The sequence below is a fragment of the Podarcis gaigeae genome (genome assembly GCF_964106915.1).
Source record: "Podarcis gaigeae genome assembly, chromosome: 2".
NCBI lineage: Eukaryota > Metazoa > Chordata > Lepidosauria > Squamata > Lacertidae > Podarcis > Podarcis gaigeae.
This window is the reverse complement of record NC_139679.1, coordinates 6,917,895-6,938,119: the sequence shown is the minus strand read 5'-3', so window position 1 is coordinate 6,938,119 and position 20,225 is coordinate 6,917,895. Positions and strand designations below refer to the sequence as shown.

The following is a 20,225-nucleotide window of genomic DNA, read 5'->3' as shown; positions in this document are numbered from 1 at the left end:
TTCACCCTTTCTCCTCTCCCTCCTGGAAAGCAACAGTGGCCCACCTGCCAGGAAGCTAGCCTAGTGGTTCTGTTCCCACCACCCCTGCCCCGCAAGCCACTTCTGCAAAGAGGGTGACCAAAATTTCCTGTGTACAGGCTGGAGTATAATATATTGGCTCTTAATGTAGTCAGTTTTGAGTCACTACACAAATAGGTGGGTCTGGTTTTATTTTGTAATAACTATGGTATGAAATCTGAACACCTTGACTTTCACAACCATAACTTTAATCATGGGCTGTCAGTGGACGGAGCAAATAATTATCCAAAGTTTATGTCCTTTAGACAAAACATCAATGATATTATATATTGCTGTAAACCGCATAGAGGATTCTGTTAGGTTTATTTTAAGAACCAAGCAGTGTGTATTTTTAAAATAAATAAATAAGGTCAGGAGTTGCAACTGCACTCAGTTGAAGTGAACATTCTGAGACCAAATTTATAAAATCAGCAGCTTTGTGCCCATCTGATAAAGATGACATGAGATGACAGTTATGCATTAGAATAAAGGTCACACTTTTATCACTTAAACTGTGTGATGTGGGATCATTAAAACATCCATTTGGGAACATGCTTATTAGGGGGAAAGCGGGTTAGTGAAAATAACATACAAAATCCATAGGGGGAGATTGCAAGCAAAAGTGTGTACATTAAGGAAAATTTCATACAGAACTGTATATATTAGAAACGCACACTAAAATACTGACAAATATTCATGAGGATTTAAAAACAACAACCCCAGACTGCTATAGGAATATGGAAAATGGAATTTAAGATTGCAAAGATGAGAAGTTGGGAGCAACAAGTACTGACAGATGCATCCATCCCTTGGGCAAGTGAAACCCAGCATATACAGTGGTACCTTGGTTTACAACCATAATCCGTTCTGGAGGTCCGTTTGTAAACCAAAACAGGTTGTAACCCAAGGCCAATGGGGCCTCCCAAAAAATGTGTTTGGAAAAAAGTGGGCTGTAATCCAAAAAAAGGTTGCAAACTGGGACACACACTTCCACAGTTGACGTGTTTGTAATCCAAAACGTATGCAAACCAAGATGTATGCAAACCAAGGTACCACTGTAAATGCAAATGCAAATATTAGTGAAAATAATATAAAAATCCATTATAATGGGAGCAGTTTCTTTGCAATAGATAGATAGATGGCAAAACTGCATAAAAACATGTATACTAGGAGAAATTTGCACTAAAATGCTGGTGATGTTTTCTTGAGGAGTTTTTTTTAAAAAATAATTTGCAAACTGCCATGGAAATGTGGAGAAATGGGATCCTCATAACAGAGAGTCCTGGTTGCACGCAGGACCCAAGAGCTCACCTCATAGGCATGATCCCAGGGGCTTTAAAAACAGCAGTGTGATGCAAGGAGGGGCACTTGCTTTGCACTGTTGAACACCCGCCCACCCTCCCTAGTTTAGGCCTTGCTTTGGTTTGGGTCACCTGTTTTTTTTTTTATTATATATATAATATTTATTAAATTTTTGTTTGACAATAAAGATATATATATAAAAAACATACCAAGTTCAGATATCCTCATTTCATAAACATCCTTGGACTTCCTCACGCCTCTTGTTCCTACTCTCTAAACTCATAAGTTTTACCAGCAAATTATTAACTTAATTTAATTTGTCTATTAAAATTTCCCAATATTCAAATCTCAAATTTAATCTTTTAAATTTCTCTTGTCAAAGGTTAATTATAGAGTACCATTTATCCACAATTTATCTTATTTTTCAATTACATTAACTTTTTACAGATATAGATTATTAATTTGTTGGAGCCCTGATGTTGCAGATCATACAATTTTCTTAACATTCATACTGGTTTGGGTCAGCTGTTTTGGAACAGGGGCTGGGTAGGAATTTTTCCATTTGGCAGATTGGCTTTAGCCATTTGGTTTTCGCCTACCCCTTAGGAAATCGCCACAACTTGTAAGGTAGCAGTTAGGCATTGGGTATTCCGTTAAAGGAATCTGGGGGTCCTGGATCTTGTCCGAAGTCTGCTTGAGGGGCTAGGGACATGCCAGGACCACAGGAACCCCGGGGTGAGCTTAGGTTGGTCCTCATCGACCTAGCTCCCTCGTTTGGTTTACCCCATTGGACAATCACCCTGAGAGGTGGAGCCAGTTATAGTGGGGAGTCAATGCCTAAGCCAATACCGCTCACATGATTGTATTTCAATAAAGTTATGGCCAAAAATTTTGCCCCAAAACTTAAACCAATGTAAGTGTCCGTGTGTATTTATTTTGGGGGTGAGTCTTGGGGTCTCGGGACGCAACTGAACTTTAAGACTGGAAAACAGCTTTGGATACTCTATTATCCCACCACAAGCATCTTTAGACATCCCAGAACAGTGAATCTTAAATTTTCCTCCCCGCACAGACCACTTGAACATTGCTGGTGCTCTCCTCTCAGCAAACCAGTTAATAAACTTTTATGGTACTACAAATCAAATATAGCTCATTACCAGACTGTCATACCTGCTTATGAAAACCATGGCTCCCAGATCTGGCTTCCGCTGACCCCTCTGCCCCGGTAATCCAGCCCTGGACAAAACCACCTCAATCGCCATCATAAAATGAAATAAATCAAGTACAGTGGCCAGTTAAGGTGGGTGGTTGGTTTTTGTAATGCTCTGAAACTTTTCATGGAATGCCTTAATGGAGCTTGTGGACCACCATTATTCCACAGACCACAATTTGAGGGCCTCTGTCCTGTATCTCTCTATCCAACCAAGATCATCTTTTGAGCAGAGGCAACTGCTGCAAAGAAGGAAGCAAAATGAAAAAGATCCGGCTAAGCACATGTTTTCTTCCAGTATTTTATTCCATGACACGCCATTAGTAAAAGATCACAAGCAACCATTTGGTTATCCATGCATTTTATTGTAGAGAACAACAGAGACATAGGGATTTCTGGCAATGCTGAAAAGCCGAATGCCATGCTGCAACAATTTTACACACTGAGATGATAAATAACCACCAACCACAAATATTGTAGGCACAGAACCTGGAAAGAACACTTGGGAAGAACCCCAACCTCAAGTACAGAGCTTGTGTAATCTAATGCATTTTCAATGATGGCAAAAAATGATACATGAAGAAGGCCTTTTGGTCTTACACAATGACCGTCACTTAAATGGAGTGTTCTTGTGATGTTATGAAAGGCAACTTTTGAGGGAAACCCATCATTTGCTATGAATGACCATAATTACTACTTATAGGGCATCTAAACATTTCTGTGGTCACTTGTCATGCCATGTAATACAGAATTAGCCTGACGGGAAGAATGTGGTGGCACAAACTGAATCTTGAAAATAAAGCAAGCCAAGTTTTCCATCTCTTTTTTTGAGGAGCACATCTCTAGTCCACATGATGATGGGGGAAATTCTCCGTTTATGGTTCAGCATTCAAAAGCCCTTAGAATATGTGTGTGTTTCGGAGGGGAGGTGGTGTCAGTGCTCTGAGTGGTCAAGATGCTGAGTTTCTTATTCTTGGTTCATCTTTGTGGATGGACACCGATCCCTTTACTCTGTCCTTACATACTATCTCTACTATTGATCTCCAGTTTTCCCTCACCCACTTTTCACCATTGCAGTCTTTCCTAATAAATTCTATATTCCGCACCCTATCCATTTTGCACTACAAATCAGTTAGAAATACTATATGAATACTTGTAGATTTTGTGCATTTGGATTTCTGAAGCTGTTTTCTGCTTGAAATATTTTTGCTTTGTATTGCAAAAGAGTCTGACAATGATGTCGTACCATTTACATGACCAGAGTAAGAGAAGGACATTGTAGTCCAAACATAGGGAGGAAACAATGAACTGGGGGGAGGGACGCTACACATATCCTTGTATTAGTCAGAACAGTACAGAAGTGTAGGTGTGATAAGTCATTTAAAGTTGTCTACATCACAAAGAGAGACTTAAAAAATGAACCAATGCACAAAGCCTTTTTAAAGAGGTACAGATGAAACTCGAAAAATTAGAATATCGTGGAAAAGTTAATTTATTTCAGTAATTCAATTTAAAAGGTGAAACTAATATATGAGATAGACTCATGACATGCAAAGCGAGTACATATGCACTGAGTACATATGCATGCTTCTATTTCTTAGAGGTCCAATATTGCTCTATTTGCAGTCCTTGTTTTGCTGATTTCATTTAATATTCTAATTTCCTGAGATTGTTAATTTGGGGTTTTCATCAGCTGTACTCCATGATCATCACAATTATAACAAATAAAGGCTTGACATATCTCGCTTTGCATGTCATGAGTCTATCTCATATATTAGTTTCACCTTTTAAGTTGAATTACTGAAATAAATTAACTTTTCCACGATATTCTAATTTTTCGAGTTTCACCTGTACTTTCGAATAAAACCAAAAAAATTATGATTGATTTTATTGAGGGTATGTTTCATGAAGATGTCAGTGTCAAAAATAAAAAAGGAAGAAAAGGTGGGGAAAGTATATGTGATGCAGCAGCAGACACCGTACTTTAAGGAAGAAGTGGATTCATTAGAGTGCAACTACTGAATGGCCCAAGGAAAGGAGGAATGTTGTTTAAAAGATTTCATGTGTCACGAAATCCTATAGCACTGGCAGGGGCGCTGATCACTGCTTCAAGTAGTGCTTGCAGATTGAAAACTACTTGATTCAAAAAATGAGGAGTTTATATGAATCATGTTAAATTGCAGTATTTCTGAAAGGACCTACTGCTCCAAGATAACACACTCCAACATGGGCACCTACTGGTCCAGGATAACACACACCTACAGGAGCACCTATGGCTCCAGGGCAACACACACCTACAGGAGCACCTATGGCTCTGGGAATACACACACCAACAGGGGCACCTACTCCTACACAGGGTTCCCCCCCAAAGCCAAAACCTCCTATAGTTGGACCACCTACCCCAGGCTGGCAACCCACAACCCCCAGGCCACCTGCAATCCTAGGTCCAAATCCAGCTCCAAATGGGATGACACCAGGTGGTCCATAACCCCCAGACAGGTAGCCTCCATCTTGGCAACCTCCTCCTATACTCCCAGTGGCATGCCCCTTGCTGGCTGACGCTTGTGCGCTTCCTGAGCTAAACCCTGCACCTGGGCCACAGTCTACCCCTATGCCAGCTCTTCCTCCTGTTGTGGGACTGTCAACGCCTACAGGAGAACTTGGTTTACAAGCAGATTGAGACACATTCTGGGAGCTGTATTGTGTTCCCGAGTAGAGTTCTGCATCTGCAGAGGCATGTCCTACATCTACATGACTATCTACAGTCCTTGGATGGTTTCCAACACTTCTGGAGCTCCTTTTGTAGCTCCCATGGCCTCCTGCACTATAACCTCCACGATGTCCTTCACTGTGTCCTCCACCGTATCCACCACCTGTAGGACCATGTGCACCTGAAGAAGTAAATCCAGCAGAGCCCTCTGTGTAGGGTGGCTTGAAAACATCTGCAAGGAGGAAACATTCAGAAGTGAGATTGGAACTGACCCAGCCAGAAAGAGACCTGATTATCACCTTATCTTTGCAGCATTGTTGTTGCTGAGTTGCCATGAGGTGAAAACTGCATTGGAAATCTCCCTAGCATTCTCTCTTTCTCTCTGTGTGTGAGTGAATGAATAGCAATGACTGAATGAAGTGGATTTCATCTGGAGTAGGTCAGTTTGAACCAGATGAGTGCAATGACCTGAAAATCAATAGTTTTCTAAACACAGTTCAGATCACCTCCAACTCAGGTGGGAGTTTAACACAGAGTCATGACACCTTCAGTGTTGCCACAATCATTCATTAGCTAAGTGGCCAATACTGGACAAAGTCAATGTGAGAATCAGTTCTAACTCTATGATCCATCAGTGTGCTAACAGAACTGTGCCCTCATGTTGCAGACTGGGAACTGACCAAAGAGCAAAAGTGGTTAATCAGGTGATCTATCTTCCCAGCAGGTGGGCTGTTGCTGCTTACTGGCAGAGGGAAGGTGGTAGGGAGGTTGGTGCAGTGCAAACACACTGGCAGAACAAATTCAGTTGCACTGCACTGACCTCACTGTCACCTCAGCCAATCCCCTCTCCCTCCCAGGAAGCAATAATGACCCACCTTCTGGAAAGCTACTGTTACAGCTCTGCCCAACCCAATGAATCACTTCTGCCAAAGAGTGCACCATATCGAGATTCCTCGGGACAATAAAGGGAATAGTCTGGTTGATTGCTAGAAATTATTTGGGGAATGCCAAATAATCATCTGGGAAGTCTAGCCAGTGAAGCATAAAGATGGCTTGGGTGCAGCAGATCTAAGCAGGATCACAAAGAAGGAACACACACACACACACAACACTCCGGTCTCCAATTGTTAAGGATGCAGAAAAGTTATAAAGGCAGCAGACACGAAAAAGGCAACAACAGCATGTAGTAGATTGCCCAAGCCCAGCACAACCTCATTGGTTTTACTCACCTATAGCAACAAGATTTCCTCTGACTATCCTGTTGCGGAAAAAAGAAAATGCATAATTGCTGTTAGTTTACCTTGATTATGGATTTGAAGCAGAATCCACCCAGGCAATTCTGCTGCACATGCCTTTTCCAAATGCAGGGTGGAATTTGCACCTACAACATCTCTTCATTTCAATGGAGAGCACATAGCGTGTCAGTATCTTATTTAGAAAGTACTAGTTTCTATACAATCAGACAAGTTCAATCTTAATTAAAATCTGTGTCCAGGGCAGCTCCATCTGGTACGTAGGCTGAGACCCTATCTGCCTGCAGACTGTCTCGCCAGAGTGGTGCATGCTCGGGTTATCTCCCGCTTGAACTACTGCAATGCAATCTACGTGGGGCTACCTTTGAAGGTGACTCGGAAACTACAACTAATCCAGAATGCGGCAGCTAGACTGGTGACTGGGGGCGGCCGCTGAGACCATATAACACCGGTCTTGAAAGACCTACATTGGCTCCCAGTACGTTTCCGAGCACAATTCAAAGTGTTGGTGCTGACCTTTAAAGCCCTAAAGTCCAGTATATCTGAAGGAGCGTCTCCTCCCCCATCATTCTGCCCGGACGCTGAGGTCCAGTGCCGAGGGCCTTCTGGCGGTTCCCTCATTGCGAGAAGCAAAGCTACAGGGAACCAGGCAGAGGGCCTTCTCGGTAGTGGCGCCCGCCCTGTGGAACGCCCTCCCATCAGATGTCAAAGCGATAAACATCTACCTGACATTCAGAAGACATCTGAAGGCATCCCTGTTCAGGGAAGTTTTTAACTTGTGATATTTTACTGTATTTTTGGTTTCTATGGAAGCCGCCCAGAGTGGCTGGGGAGGCCCAGCCAGATGGGCGGGGTATAAATAATAAATTATTATTATTATTATTATTATTATTATTATTATTATTATTGTCATCATCATCATCATCATCATCATCATCATCATCATCTAAGGTCACGCTAGCCCTTAATTTACCAGATTGCCCCATTATGGTTTCCTGTTTTGATGCCTGTGTTTCACAGAAATGTTTGCGCTCGGAACGGCATGGCCATCTCCAAAACTGGAAACACCATGGATGGAATTCAGTGCTGCACTATGGTGAATGTCCCATTAACACAAGCATTGTAGCTCGCCAGGCAGAACGATCATACCTTTACTTCTCCCATGCATTTTTCTGGGGATGGGGCTTCTCCCAACCACACCAAGCCCATTTGGGGACATGGAGGGAGGAGAGGGAAGGAAACCCCATTGCACAAGTGGAAGCCCATTTTGCTTAGGCAAAGCCTGCACCATGTCTCCTGTTCCTATCCCTGCATAACATTTAAGGATGGAAAATGCATTATGTGACATCATCATGTTGTGAGTTGAATTACCCAACCAACAGCCAATGGAGAACTATGCAGTGGTACCTCGGTTTATGAACTTAATCTGTTCCGGAAGTTCATTCTTAAACCAAAAGTGTTCTGAAACCGAAGCACGCTTTCCCTAATGAGGCCTCCTGCCGCTGGTGCCCTTCCACTGTTCGGATTCCATTCTTAGAGAAAGGTAAAGTTCTCAAACCAGGACACTATTTCCGGTTTTGCGGCATTTGTAAACTGAATAGTTCTTAAACCGGACTGTTCTTAAACTGAGGTACAGTGGTACCTCATGTTACAGACGTTTCAGGTTACAGACGTTTCAGGTTACAGACTCTGCTAACCCAGAAATAGTACCTTGGGTTAAGAACTTTGCTTCAGGATGAGAACAGAAATCGCGTGGCGGCGACACGGTGGCAGCAGGAGGCCCCATTAGCTAAAGTGGTACTTCAGGTTAAGAACAGTTTCAGGTTAAGAACGGACCTCCAGAATGAATTAAGTTCTTAACCTGAGGTATCACTGTACTAAGGTGTGTGTTTTCTCTAGGACTGTTAGGGAAAGTGTGTTGAAACAGCACTGAGGTGCTAGAGTATAGGAGTGCCCTTGGTCCCCAATTAAGTCTCCTGCCCTCAGACGCACTATCTCAGGATGAGTGTTCAGGTAAGGGCAAGGGTCAGCTGCTGGTCTTCTAAATGTGGAATGCGGGGGAATTGCTCTTCACTTCAGACAGCAAAATGCCTTGGGCTTGCTTTATTCATAGGTTTGTCTTCTGTGGATAAGTCCCATGTTCCAAGAAGGGCAGCCTGGCAACAGGCTGTAGCCAGAGGATCAACAAAAGTCATCAGCACAGCTTCAAATCAGGGTTGCCAATTTGAATAAAATATCGTGGGAGGGGACAAGTAAGCCCCTCCCCACATAATTGATCACATGATGGAGTACACAGACACCATTTGAATGGCAATGCCCATCAACTTCGGGGAAGGGCTGGCCCTAGGACTTGGCTCCTATGCTTCAGATCAGGCTGGATCCAGCTGCCGGCTAGGAGCAGTCTTTCTCATTCACAATTTGGAATGAGTTGCTAACAGAGATCTGTGTGGACACTTCCCTAGTTGGCCTTCACTGGCAGGCAAAAATGTTTTCAGCTCCATGTCTTCATGGCTGAGCCAGGAGCAGATGGCATGGTGGGCCAATGCCATTCACCTGGCTGTCCTCTAGCTGAGTCACTGCTGCATACTAGGATGAAGACAGGGTGGAAGCTGTGAAGTCATTACAGTGCAAATGCGCCAGCAGGAGCACTGGATTGGCTCCACTAGCATGTTTGCACCACATCAACTTTGTCAACTCCTCACCTCTCTTCCTTGCTATCCAAGACTGCAACAATGACTCAACCACACATCTTGAGGGCTGCTGATGAATTTTGCTTATAGCAAAGTTGCTCTTTAATGAAATCGGAGTCAAATCAAAAATACATAAAGGAGGCTAAAATAAATCTTGGTGCATTTAACTAACTATGTTTAACATGTTTGCATGTGTGCCCATATATTTTTGTATAATTCACAGTTACCTGTGCTCCTCCCCTTCCAGGAGTGTCTTATATGTAGCAATCTCAATATCCAGAGCCAACTTGGTGTTCAGGAGTTCATGGTAGTCCCTCAGCAAGCCAGCTAGGTCATCCTTGGCCTTCTGGAGGGCTGTCTGCAGCTCAATATGCTTATCTCGAGCATCTTTAAGAGCACCATCTCCACGGTGCTCAACATCACAAATGGCTGATTGCAAAATATCAACCTGTCAAACAAAGCAAAACAAAAATCTGAACTGATTTAAGAGGAAATTCTGTAAGATTATGTGGTGACTAGGGATCGGTGAATCAGCTAATTTCTGTTTCTCTCCGTTTCTCATTTTTCTACTGTTCAATTCAGAACCATTAACAAAAATGTTAGGTTCTGATTGGAGGGAAAGGATCAAAACCATGAAAGAAGCCACCCACTTAAATCCAGGCAGTTCAAATACGTGGGAGCAGAGTGGCCAAGACAAAAGAAGAAAGGGCTGAATTTTCCCCACTCTGCAAATGGCTTATATTACTTTTTTTGGAAGCCATCTTGGAGGCCTGTAGTCATATTTTAAATTGTTAGCTATCAGTAGCAGCACCTCTGGTGGGATGGAACTGACCTCCTGACACTAGTATCAGAGCTGTTTACCTGGGCAGGGCTGGGATGGGGCAGCAGTAATAATAATAATAATAATAATAATAATAATAATAATAATAATAATTTATTTGTACCCCACCCATCTGGCTGGGTTTCCCCAGCCACGCTGGGCGGCTTCCAACAAAGATGAAAAATACACTAAAATGTCACATATTAAAAACTTCCCTGAACAGGGCTGCCTTCAGATGTCTTCTGAATGTCAGGTAGTTGTTTATCGCTTTGACATCTGATGGAAGGGCGTTCCACAGGGCGGGCGCCACCACCGAGAAGGCCCTTTGGCTGGTTCCCTGTAACCTCACTTCTCGCAATGAGGGAACCGCCAGAAGGCCCTCGGCACTGGACCTCAGCGTCTGGGCAGAATGATGGGGGAGGAGACGCTCCTTCAGATATACTGGACCGAGGCCTTTAGGGCTTTAAAGGTCAGCACCAACACTTTGAATTGTGCTCGGAAACGTACTGGAAGCCAATATAGGTCTTTCAAGACTGGCGTTATATGGTCTCGGCGGCTGCTCCCAGTCACCAGTCTAGCTGCCGCATTCTGGATTAGTTGTAGTTTCCGGCTCACCTTCAAAGGTAGCCCCACATAGAGCACATTGCAGTAGTCCAAGCGGGAGATAACCTGAGCATGTACCACTCTGGCGAGACAGTCTGCAGGCAGATAGGGTCTCAGCCTACATACCAGATGGAGCTGGTAAACAGCTGCCCTGGATACAGATTTGACCTGTGCCTCCATGGACAGCAGTGAGGTCAAAGTCATATGGGTGCACTGGTAAGAACACTGGATTGGTGGTGGCATTCCTGATGGTGCAACCACACAATGCTGGCCTTCCTTACACCCACCCCACTTCATCCAGGGCAGAAGCTTTGCTCCACCATTTGCTCTGCTTCTGATATTGATACTGATATCGAAACAATGGCAAATAAAATCACCAGTCAGATTTTGTTACAGTGTTACTGAGGGCAGCTCAGTAGAGAGGAAAGAGAAGCAGGTCAAACTGACCAAAGAAGCTAGCATTCTCCCCCCACCCCCACCCAAAGTTTCTGTGCTCAGAAAGATCTTCAAGGGGAAAACGTTCTTCAACACTGAAGTTCTCAAGAAATAGTAAGGTGTTTTGGTTTAGTCTGGTGTCACTTGTATATATGGTATGGTTGACCATCTGCTCCCAAATAAAGACATAGCAAGTGACAAATTCTCTCCTACCTGCTTTTTAATAGCATCATTCTCAGACTGCAACTTATTGACCAGCCTGGTCAGATCTGCAATCTCATGCTGGTTTATCTTCAGATTGTCTGAGTATTTCCCTCTTTGCTCCTGGAGCTCTTGGAACTGGTACCCAGAAAAGAGAAGGCTGTTATTAAGAGAATTGTCACCAAGTGAAATCTGAAAGCTCCTCCTTGGGTGAAAGGATGCTTGAGTTTCAGTAAAGGTAAAGGTAAAGGTACCCCTGCCCGTATGGGCCAGTCTTGCCAGACTCTGGGGTTGTGCGCCCATCTCACTCAAGAGGCCAGGGGCCAGCGCTGTCCGAAGACACTTCGGGTCACGTGGCCAGCGTGACATCACTGCTCTGGCAAGCCAGAGCTGCACACGGAAACACCGTTGACCTTCCCGCTAGAAAGCGGTCCCTATTTATCTACTTGCACCCAAGGGTGCTTTCGAACTGCTAGGTTGGCAGGCGCTGGGACCGAGCAGCGGGAGTGCACCCCGCCGCGGGATTCGAACCGCCGACCTTTCGATCGGCAAGCCCTAGGCGCTGAGGCTTTTACCCACGGCGCCACCCGCGTCCCTTGAGTTTCAGTAGGGTCTACCAAAAGTTTCTGGTGAAGGGGATCTGCATATATGTAGACTGTTATTAGCTATTTACCTTTCTTAAAAATAAATTGAATTCCACACTTATAACAAAACATATATACATCTCAAATTATAAGAACAGTATAGAAACAATACATATAATAATAATTGGAGAAAATATAAATTATAACTAACAAATATTCCCAGAAAATATTATAGAGAAACTGTTGAGGACTGTGAGAGACTTTGGAGACCAACCATGTCCGTCCATGTTTATAAAACAATGAATTCACACAATACTGCCAAAAACCAATCACATCTACAGTGGTACTTCGGATTATATACACTTCAGGTTACAGACTCCGCTAACCCAGAAATATTACCTCGGGTTAAGAACTTTGCTTCAGGCTGAGAACAGAAATCGTGAAGCAGCGGCGCAGCAGCAGCGGGAGGCCCCATTAGCTAAAGTGGTACTTCAGGTTAAGAACAGTTTCAGGTTAAGAACAGACCTCCGGAACGAATTAGGTACTTAACCCGAGGTACCACTGTACACTGGTTACCAGCTTGCTCCCCCTCCCCCCCAAAAAAGAATCACTTAGAATGAGAATGAAAATAATTTTGAGGAAAGGTTAAGGTTGCTTTTTTAAAAAAGTCTAAAAATGCAGTGGTGAGATGGAGGGCTCCCACAACTTCAGAACTGGAGTGCACTTGCAGTACTTTTGGTTCATTAGCACCTTTTAATCCCTCTACATTATCAATATATACACACTGAAAAATTGTGACAAAAAATGCAATCTTGATGAAATATTAAGTATAGTCAGGGCTTTCTTTCAGTTGGAACTCACCAGAACTCAGTTCTGGCACCTCTCAGGTGGGCACCATTGCCATTCAAAGAGGACGAGGGAGATGTTCATGGTGAGTTCTAACACCTCTATTCTAGAAAAATAGTACTGAGTATAGTGTCTTGCTGATGGGCACACACCCTCTTTCACATTGGTTAAGGCAAAAAGCGAAAAGGTTCTTTGACCCAGCCATATATAGGACCCTGTGCAGATTTCAGAAATAAAAGCTAGAACAATGAACTTCTGTAATGCATTGGTTCCACTTCAGAAACATGGTCAACCTAATTTGAAATATCATCAGTTTAGATGAGCAAAATTTTGGAAGCATTCCTAGACTTGCATCCAGTAGTTTTCCCTTTATCATGACAGTAAATGTGTGGTCTCAAAAGCTGCCTGCTCTCCCAGTTCAGTGCAATGCACCTCTGTTCTGGTGAAGGAATGGGTTTCTGTGCAGTCAGTCTGAAACGGGACCCAAAATCCCCATTTTCCTTCTCCAAGGGAGCATTTATAAAATGCATTAACTTGAGCTCTTGAGCCAATGTATAAACAGAAAGCCAGCTGTATAAACAAGTGCTCAAAGCCCTCTCCTTTATCAGTCCGTGACGGCAATGGATGGCCTTGCCAGTTCTGAGTGGAGAAAGGGATGGCACGTCTGGGTCTTATCTTACATCCTGACCACAAAGACGCACAGACCTTGACAGGTCTGACAACCCGGGAATGGCACCAGGAGTGCTCTTAGAGTTGGTGACCACCTGCCCCAAGATAAGAGTATAGGAACAGGAACAACCTTTTATGGTCAAGAGTACCGGAACAGGAATATCTGTATATGGTCATGGATGTCAACTTACGTGTATAAGCTGATGTGGTTGGATTCCTGGGGAAGTGGGGAGAGGGTGCCTGGAGGATATATATACTGCATGAAATTTCTCATTTCTTTGGACTTGCTGTGAACTGACCACGCAAGTGCCTTCTGCTATCCGAGAGCAGAATAAACTCTTTCTCTGAATCAATCTTGGTGTCATTTGACTTCCTTTCTCCCTCCCGGGAGCAACGCAGACCCCACCAATTGGTATAGTCTAATAAGGCTACACTGGCTTACCCTGTTTTCATACAAAGCATTGACTTCTTCTTTGCTCCTCTGGGCGATGCTCTGATACCAGGCCTCAACATTTCTGATGATGCAGTCAACATCCAAGCCTCGATTGTTGTCCATTTGCAAGAGGATATTTGTGTCACAGACATGGCCATCCAACTGTGCTAATTCCTGCAATTCACAGAAAGTCTGCATGTGAACGAGAAATTAAGGAATCTAACACCTCTAGGTTTAGTTTCTAAAAAGCGAAAGGGTTAAAGTAGATTGGCAGATGGCACCCACTATTCTAGAAGCTCTGACCTAATGAATATAGGCTCAACAGATATGAATTGTAAAAGCACTCTGCATTGGACTCAAAGGTAGTGGTAGTAGTATTCGGATTTTTTATTTTTAAAATGTGTTTTTATTGATTTTCTAATATCGTTCCAATAGCAGCCTCATTATAACAATACAGTCATACCTCATGTTATGTTTGCTTCATGTTACGTTTTTTCAGGTTGCATCCCGTGGCGACCCGGAAGTACCGGAAAGGGTTATTTCTGGGTTTTGCTGCTCATGCGTGCGCAGTAGCGCTAAATTGTGCTTCGCACATGCTCACAAATACCAAATCGCGCAGCACACTTGTACAGATACGGCGCTTCAGGCTGCGGGCTTTTCACATTGTGAACGGGCCTCGGGAACGGATCCCGTTCGCAACCAGAGGTACCACTGTACCAATTTTATCCAGTTAAGGTCAAATTATACAATTTAATCAAACTGCATGCTAGATTTTATAGTTTTGTTTTTCTATATTTTTTCTGCATTCCAAAATCTTAATAATTCCCATTACATTCATATATAATAATCCCTTATATTACAGCTACAATCTTGTGATTTCATTTGTGTTGGTACATAAGGTAATTTATAAAATTTCAAGTGAGGAACTTTAACTGTAATCTTTATTCTTTCCAGTGTGTGATGCTTTCCCATCCATATAGGGTGTTATATCTTTCATTCCTACGACTGTTGATGGTTCCTGTCATGCCTTGGGAGAAGCGGTTATCTCACAGTTTCCAAAAATCACTGCATCACTTCATCCTGTAATTTGGCTTCCAGTAAACAAACCGTCTTTGCCATTTTTCCTGCCTAGGAAGAAGTCGGAATCCAGACTGCAAATAGTTAATCCAAAAGCTTCTATTCCCGCAGCTGGTAGACTCCTTTCCTTCCTGCCACTGATTTATGGCCAATTATCCTTATCTCAAAAACATTCCTTTGTGGATAACAGAGGTCACAGCTTCCCCATCCCTCATCTAAAGGGTACTCACTTAGTTTCTATTTTGTCTGCACATATCAATCACCTCTGAGACAACTATTCACCATTTCCATGGGACACTACATTTTCACCGTGAGTAGTAATTCACCGAGGAGAATGCACTCTCATTCTTTACTTCAAACAAACCTCAGGCCTGTCTTCATAGCATAAAGGGCTATTAATTATGTTTACACATTCAGTCCATGAATCTCTATATCCAAGACTGAATCATACTTACCTCCAAATAAACACATCTGCGGAATTCAAATTCCCGTCTCAGCAAATCCACTTTCCCCTCCAGTTCTGTCTTGCGTAGTGCGAGAGAGTCTACATCCTAAAGAAGATGGAACTGCTAATTAAACATGAACAATTGCTGAGATAATAATGACAAGGCCAGCTGCAGGTTGGAAATGTTCAGATCAAATAACTAAATATTCAGAACAGACAACTCCATATGCCCAACTGCAAGTCCATGAAGCAAGAAGATCAACAAAGATGCTCTCTTTTATGACTGAAATACACATAAGCCTTCAAGAAATGACAGACCCAAGAATTAGAGTGGGAATAAATACACACCCACCATGTTCATGGTGAATATTCTTAGGGTTCATGAATATTCAACAGGTATTTGATGCTTGGCAATCCAGAATAAACAGATGCAGTACAGGTGGTAACCATTTTGCACGGGGGTTCCATTCCTGACCCCCACACGTGTCGGTGAAGCACACTTAGGCTTGCCCTGTCCCCCCCCCCCCATTCTACCCCTGCCCGCTTTTCAGGCCAATTCCAGATCATGTGCCCAGCTGCATGTCAATCGGATGCACATAAAATGGTCACTGCCTGCAACTGGTAAGCTCTAACAGTAAAAGCTATTGACAGTACCTGACACACATACCATTGATTATCTGACCATCTTTCATGGCAAACAAACAGAGCCTTTGTCAGTATCTGAACAGACAGGCAGAAAGTAAACAGCATTTTAAAGAGTTTTTAAAATTTGCAGAAATATAGTCTCAGAGAGACCCTAATCTAGACTCAGGGGCCATTGCTTAGCAACATAGCGAGGCTAGGCCTGATGGCTCCATCTGACCAAAGACTTGGATCCAAAGGTTCTTACATGAGCAAAAAAGCTCTTGCAAGGGTTTCCCTACAAATTGCTCTGATTTTTTCATCCTGCTGCAACCCCCAACCCATACCCAATCCCTTGCAGGGTGCCCTAACCCTTGAGAACAGATTTTTCTGGGGGTGCAGGAGGTTGGGGTGGTAGAAAAGTCAGAAGCACTATTGTATGAAGAGTTCTGTTTGCTCTTGTCTGGATCCAACCCAAAAAGACTTGTGTGGAGAGGCTAGAGAAAGCTTAGGCCTCTGGAACAATTTTCCATTTCCTGGCTTTTGGCCCTGACTTCTTCAGGGAATAACTCTGGCCAGGTCAAAAGGTATCTGCAAGGTGCTGAGACTCATCTGGCAGATGGCATTCTGAGGGTGTCACATAGGTGCCAACTCCCTGGGGCTCTGTGTGCCCAAGAACCCACAAAATTCCCCATGAAGAGGTCAAACACCCACAAATTTCAGTGTCAGGGCCATGCGCGCTGCATGGCACCCATGGCCCTTGTCATCCATGGTTGCAGGGCCCAGCTGACACTCCTGGGATGACGTGAGAGATTTCCTGCTCAGAGGGATGCCTGCCACATAGGAAAGCCTATCCTCCTCAGGGAGGGGAGGAGTTGTGAGCAGGAGCCATTTCCTGCTTTGGCAGGGGGTATTCCACCCCCTGCCCAACTGCTCTGGCTGCCATGCCACGCCCCCCAGGTGGCCAGTCAATCGGCTGGAGGCTTGGGGGCGGGGTTTAGCCCCTCAAACGTGGCCCGCCAGCGTTTCTCAGCCATTGTGCTGCTGCTTCTCGTCAGATCACCCACCCACCCTCCCTTGGTTCATTGTTTGGTTCTTGACATTGCTATGGACCTGTGGCTGGTAGGAAAATTTATCCAACTGGCAAATTGGCACCGGCCACTTGGTTTTTCGCCTACCTCGTAGCAAATCGTCACAACTTTTGGGTATTGGCGGTTAGGCATTGGAATATTGTTTGTGTGTTGGAGGGCAGGGTGTGGCCATCGCCTTCCCCTCCATTTTATGGGTATTCCGGTAAAGGAATCCGGTGGTTGTGGATCCTGTCTGACACCCTTGCTGGTGGCTAGGGCCATGGCATGACCCCCGTTGACATCAGGGGGAGCTTTCAGTTGTATTTGCATCAACAGGCTCCTCCCACTGGTGGTTAACCCTTGATAGACTCACCCCTCCCCGAGGAGGTGGAGTCACGCTCTGTTGTTTTATCCAGTGCCTAAGCCAATACCTCTCACATGCTGTAATCAATAAAGTTGTGGCCTTTTTTTAGCCCATTAACCTAATATACCATGTCCATGTGTCTTTCTTATCCTCAAGCGGGTGGTGGGTCCTTGAATCACAAATGGGAAAGTGCAAGTCAAAGGTTGAATTGCTGGCAGGTGTTGCCCCCAGGACACTGATGTAAATAAATGAGGGACTTAATTTGCAGTGAGACTTTATGCTCCATATGAAAACCACTGGAACTGAACACCTTACCTTTTTGAGTAGTACAAATTCATTTTCTGCTGTGGTACGCCTTTTGAATTCCTCTTCATATCTGTTGAAACATGAAGGGAGAGCTCTGTGCAACTCAAAAGTACCTTTCTGTACCCCATATAGTAAGGTCCACAAGAGCCCTGTCCAGATGTTCAAAGATGTCCCATTTTTAATAATAATAATAATAATAATAATAATAATAATAATAATAATAATAATAAATGCTTAAAATGCAAATTACTTGCACTTCAGTTCTTCTACCAGTTGTTGGATGGCAGCCTCTTCACTTGCTAGATGTTGCCTTTCATTCAGTAAACAGTCTAGCTCCTTCTTCATGTTGCAGAGGAAACTTTCATAGAACGGTTCAAGGTTTTTCTTTGCTGGTGTGACATGCTCTTGCAAGAGGTTCCACTTTGTTTCAAGAACCTTGTTCTGCTGCTCTAGGGTTCGTACCTGTTTCAAAACAAAGAAACACACAAATGATACCAAAATGCAGTCAATCAGAAAACAAACCAGAGAGAAAACCTACTTTCAGAACAGGCATTTAAATTGCTTTTTGTGTGTATTGCATTTAAAGAATAAAGGAACCCTGTTGGATTTATCCAAAGTGCTATTTGACCAGCTCTGGGAAGTATAGAAGCAGAATACGAGGATTATATCATTGCCCCATTGTTTTTTCCTCTTGATTCTGGAGGCAGAATATATAATATAGCGACTCTGTCAGTTGCTAGTGAAAACTTTATCCTTCATGAATTTGTCTAATCGCTTGAGATAACTCTCTTTTATAATTCATTTCAGCCTCTACAAATGTACATAATCACATGTGCACACAGTTTGATCCCATTGGTTGCTTGCATGATGATGCAGAGCCATTTTTAAAGTGATCCGAACTAAGAGCACCCATGTCGTGGGCCTGATTGGGCTTCTTATTTCGAGTTAAGTCAAAAACATTTGTCTTCTCACCTTATCAATGAAGCCAGCAAACTGGTTGTTGAGGTTCTTCATCTCTTCCCTCTCATGATTTCGTACGACATGTTCCTGTGGATCAACTCCCAGATGTAAAGGCTTCAGGAGCTTCTCATTGATCCTGACTCCATGGATACCATCCCCCCTGAAGTTAGAATATCCTGGGAAAGGCCCGCAACTTCCAACAGAGTCATAAATTCTGGGGCCATAATGACCCACCCTGCCACCAAACCCCATGCCGCCATAGCCACCAAAACATCCAGCACCATAGCCACCATAAGAAATTCTTCTGCTTCCACCCAGGTTAGAAAGACTTTGGCTGCTGAAGCCACGGACCCCATATCCATTTCTGACTGGATGGCGTACAGAGGCGACATATGTCCTGTGCCCGCCTAGTCCACACACAGCAGACGCCGAACTGAATCCCCTTCCTCCCATGAAGGTCCTCGCAGCAGACATGTGGTGAGTCATTGCAACAAGCTGGGATAGGCTATTTCCAAGAAAGCAGGTGCAGCAGAAGCAAAGTGGAGAGAGCAATCCTCTGGCACAATACCTCAAAGCCAACTCTTATATACAGCTGAGGAGTTGGCCTTGATTGGTCTAACATTTTAATTTTGGAGCATGCATGGGTTTGGCCTGCCTCAGGCCCAGGAATGCCCTTCGATGTACAGAACATAATAGTGAATGCAAACCTAAGAAATAATGAGAATTTTTAAAGGAATTGCTTTGTTTGCAAGCTTGGCTTGTAGGATATTACATTTGAGAATCATTTCCCTCAAATGCATTAATTATACTTTAGACAGAAAATTATTTAAGGGAGTCTTCCTCTTTCGTTGACCACAGCCGATAACATTCTGCAAAGTTGCAAGTCAAGGCTGTGCTTTTAGGATCTTAATTTTCTTGTTACTGTTCCTTTTTCTCTGAGCAGCAGGTGGAACTTCATGTTTGCTGCTTCTTTGCCATCCATCATACCGCACACAAAAAATAGCTATCCTCAAACTTTGTTTATACAAAGGATAAATTCAAATGTGATTTACCACTCCTATTTGAATAAATGGAGACGTAATAAATGCACAGATGTGTCAAGTACTCAATAGAAATGCACATAGAATTGTGGACTAGGGAAAAGATGGATTCTTATGGCCCAGTTTTATGTTGATTTCAGTGGGACAAAAATGAGTGTCACAATGCGACTAAAGCAGCAATCTGTTCTTCTTCCATTATGCACAGCTTTGTGCCACTGATTTATTTAAGTAGAAGAAACACAGGTATAACCAGCTTTCTTTGTTTGACTGAGGCCATATCTGCATTGTACATTTAAAGCAGTATTATACCATATAAGCAGCCATGGCTTTCTCCAAAGAATCCTGGGAATTATAATTTGTTAAGGGTGCTGAGAGTTGTTAGGAACAGCCTATTCTCCCCATAGCAACTGGAATCTCCAGAGTTTCCTGGGTAGACGATTAAACTACTGCAAGGCAGGCATCTACAGTGTTGGTGCTCAGATACCTACTTCAAATTCACTTGTTCCCCCAGACTTTCCCAGAGGGTGAT

General features: G+C 43.5%; 2 protein-coding genes across 2 annotated transcripts in view; both read right to left on the bottom strand.

Moving 5' to 3' along the window:
- Positions 1-20,225, bottom strand: part of LOC310840203 (retinol dehydrogenase 7-like) — a 486,845-nt gene that overhangs the window by 29,851 nt on the left and 436,769 nt on the right. The window lies entirely within an intron of this gene.
- Positions 4,175-19,276, bottom strand: LOC310840148 (keratin, type II cytoskeletal 7-like). Its single transcript, XM_083729386.1, has 9 exons — positions 18,669-19,276; positions 17,947-18,158; positions 17,706-17,766; positions 15,346-15,441; positions 13,823-13,987; positions 11,294-11,419; positions 9,450-9,670; positions 6,509-6,537; positions 4,175-5,511 (listed from the first exon to the last, which is right to left on the bottom strand). The coding sequence occupies exons 1-9, from the start codon at positions 19,140-19,142 to the stop codon at positions 4,742-4,744; spliced, it is 2,154 nt and encodes a 717-aa protein (XP_083585512.1). The 5' UTR covers positions 19,143-19,276; the 3' UTR covers positions 4,175-4,741.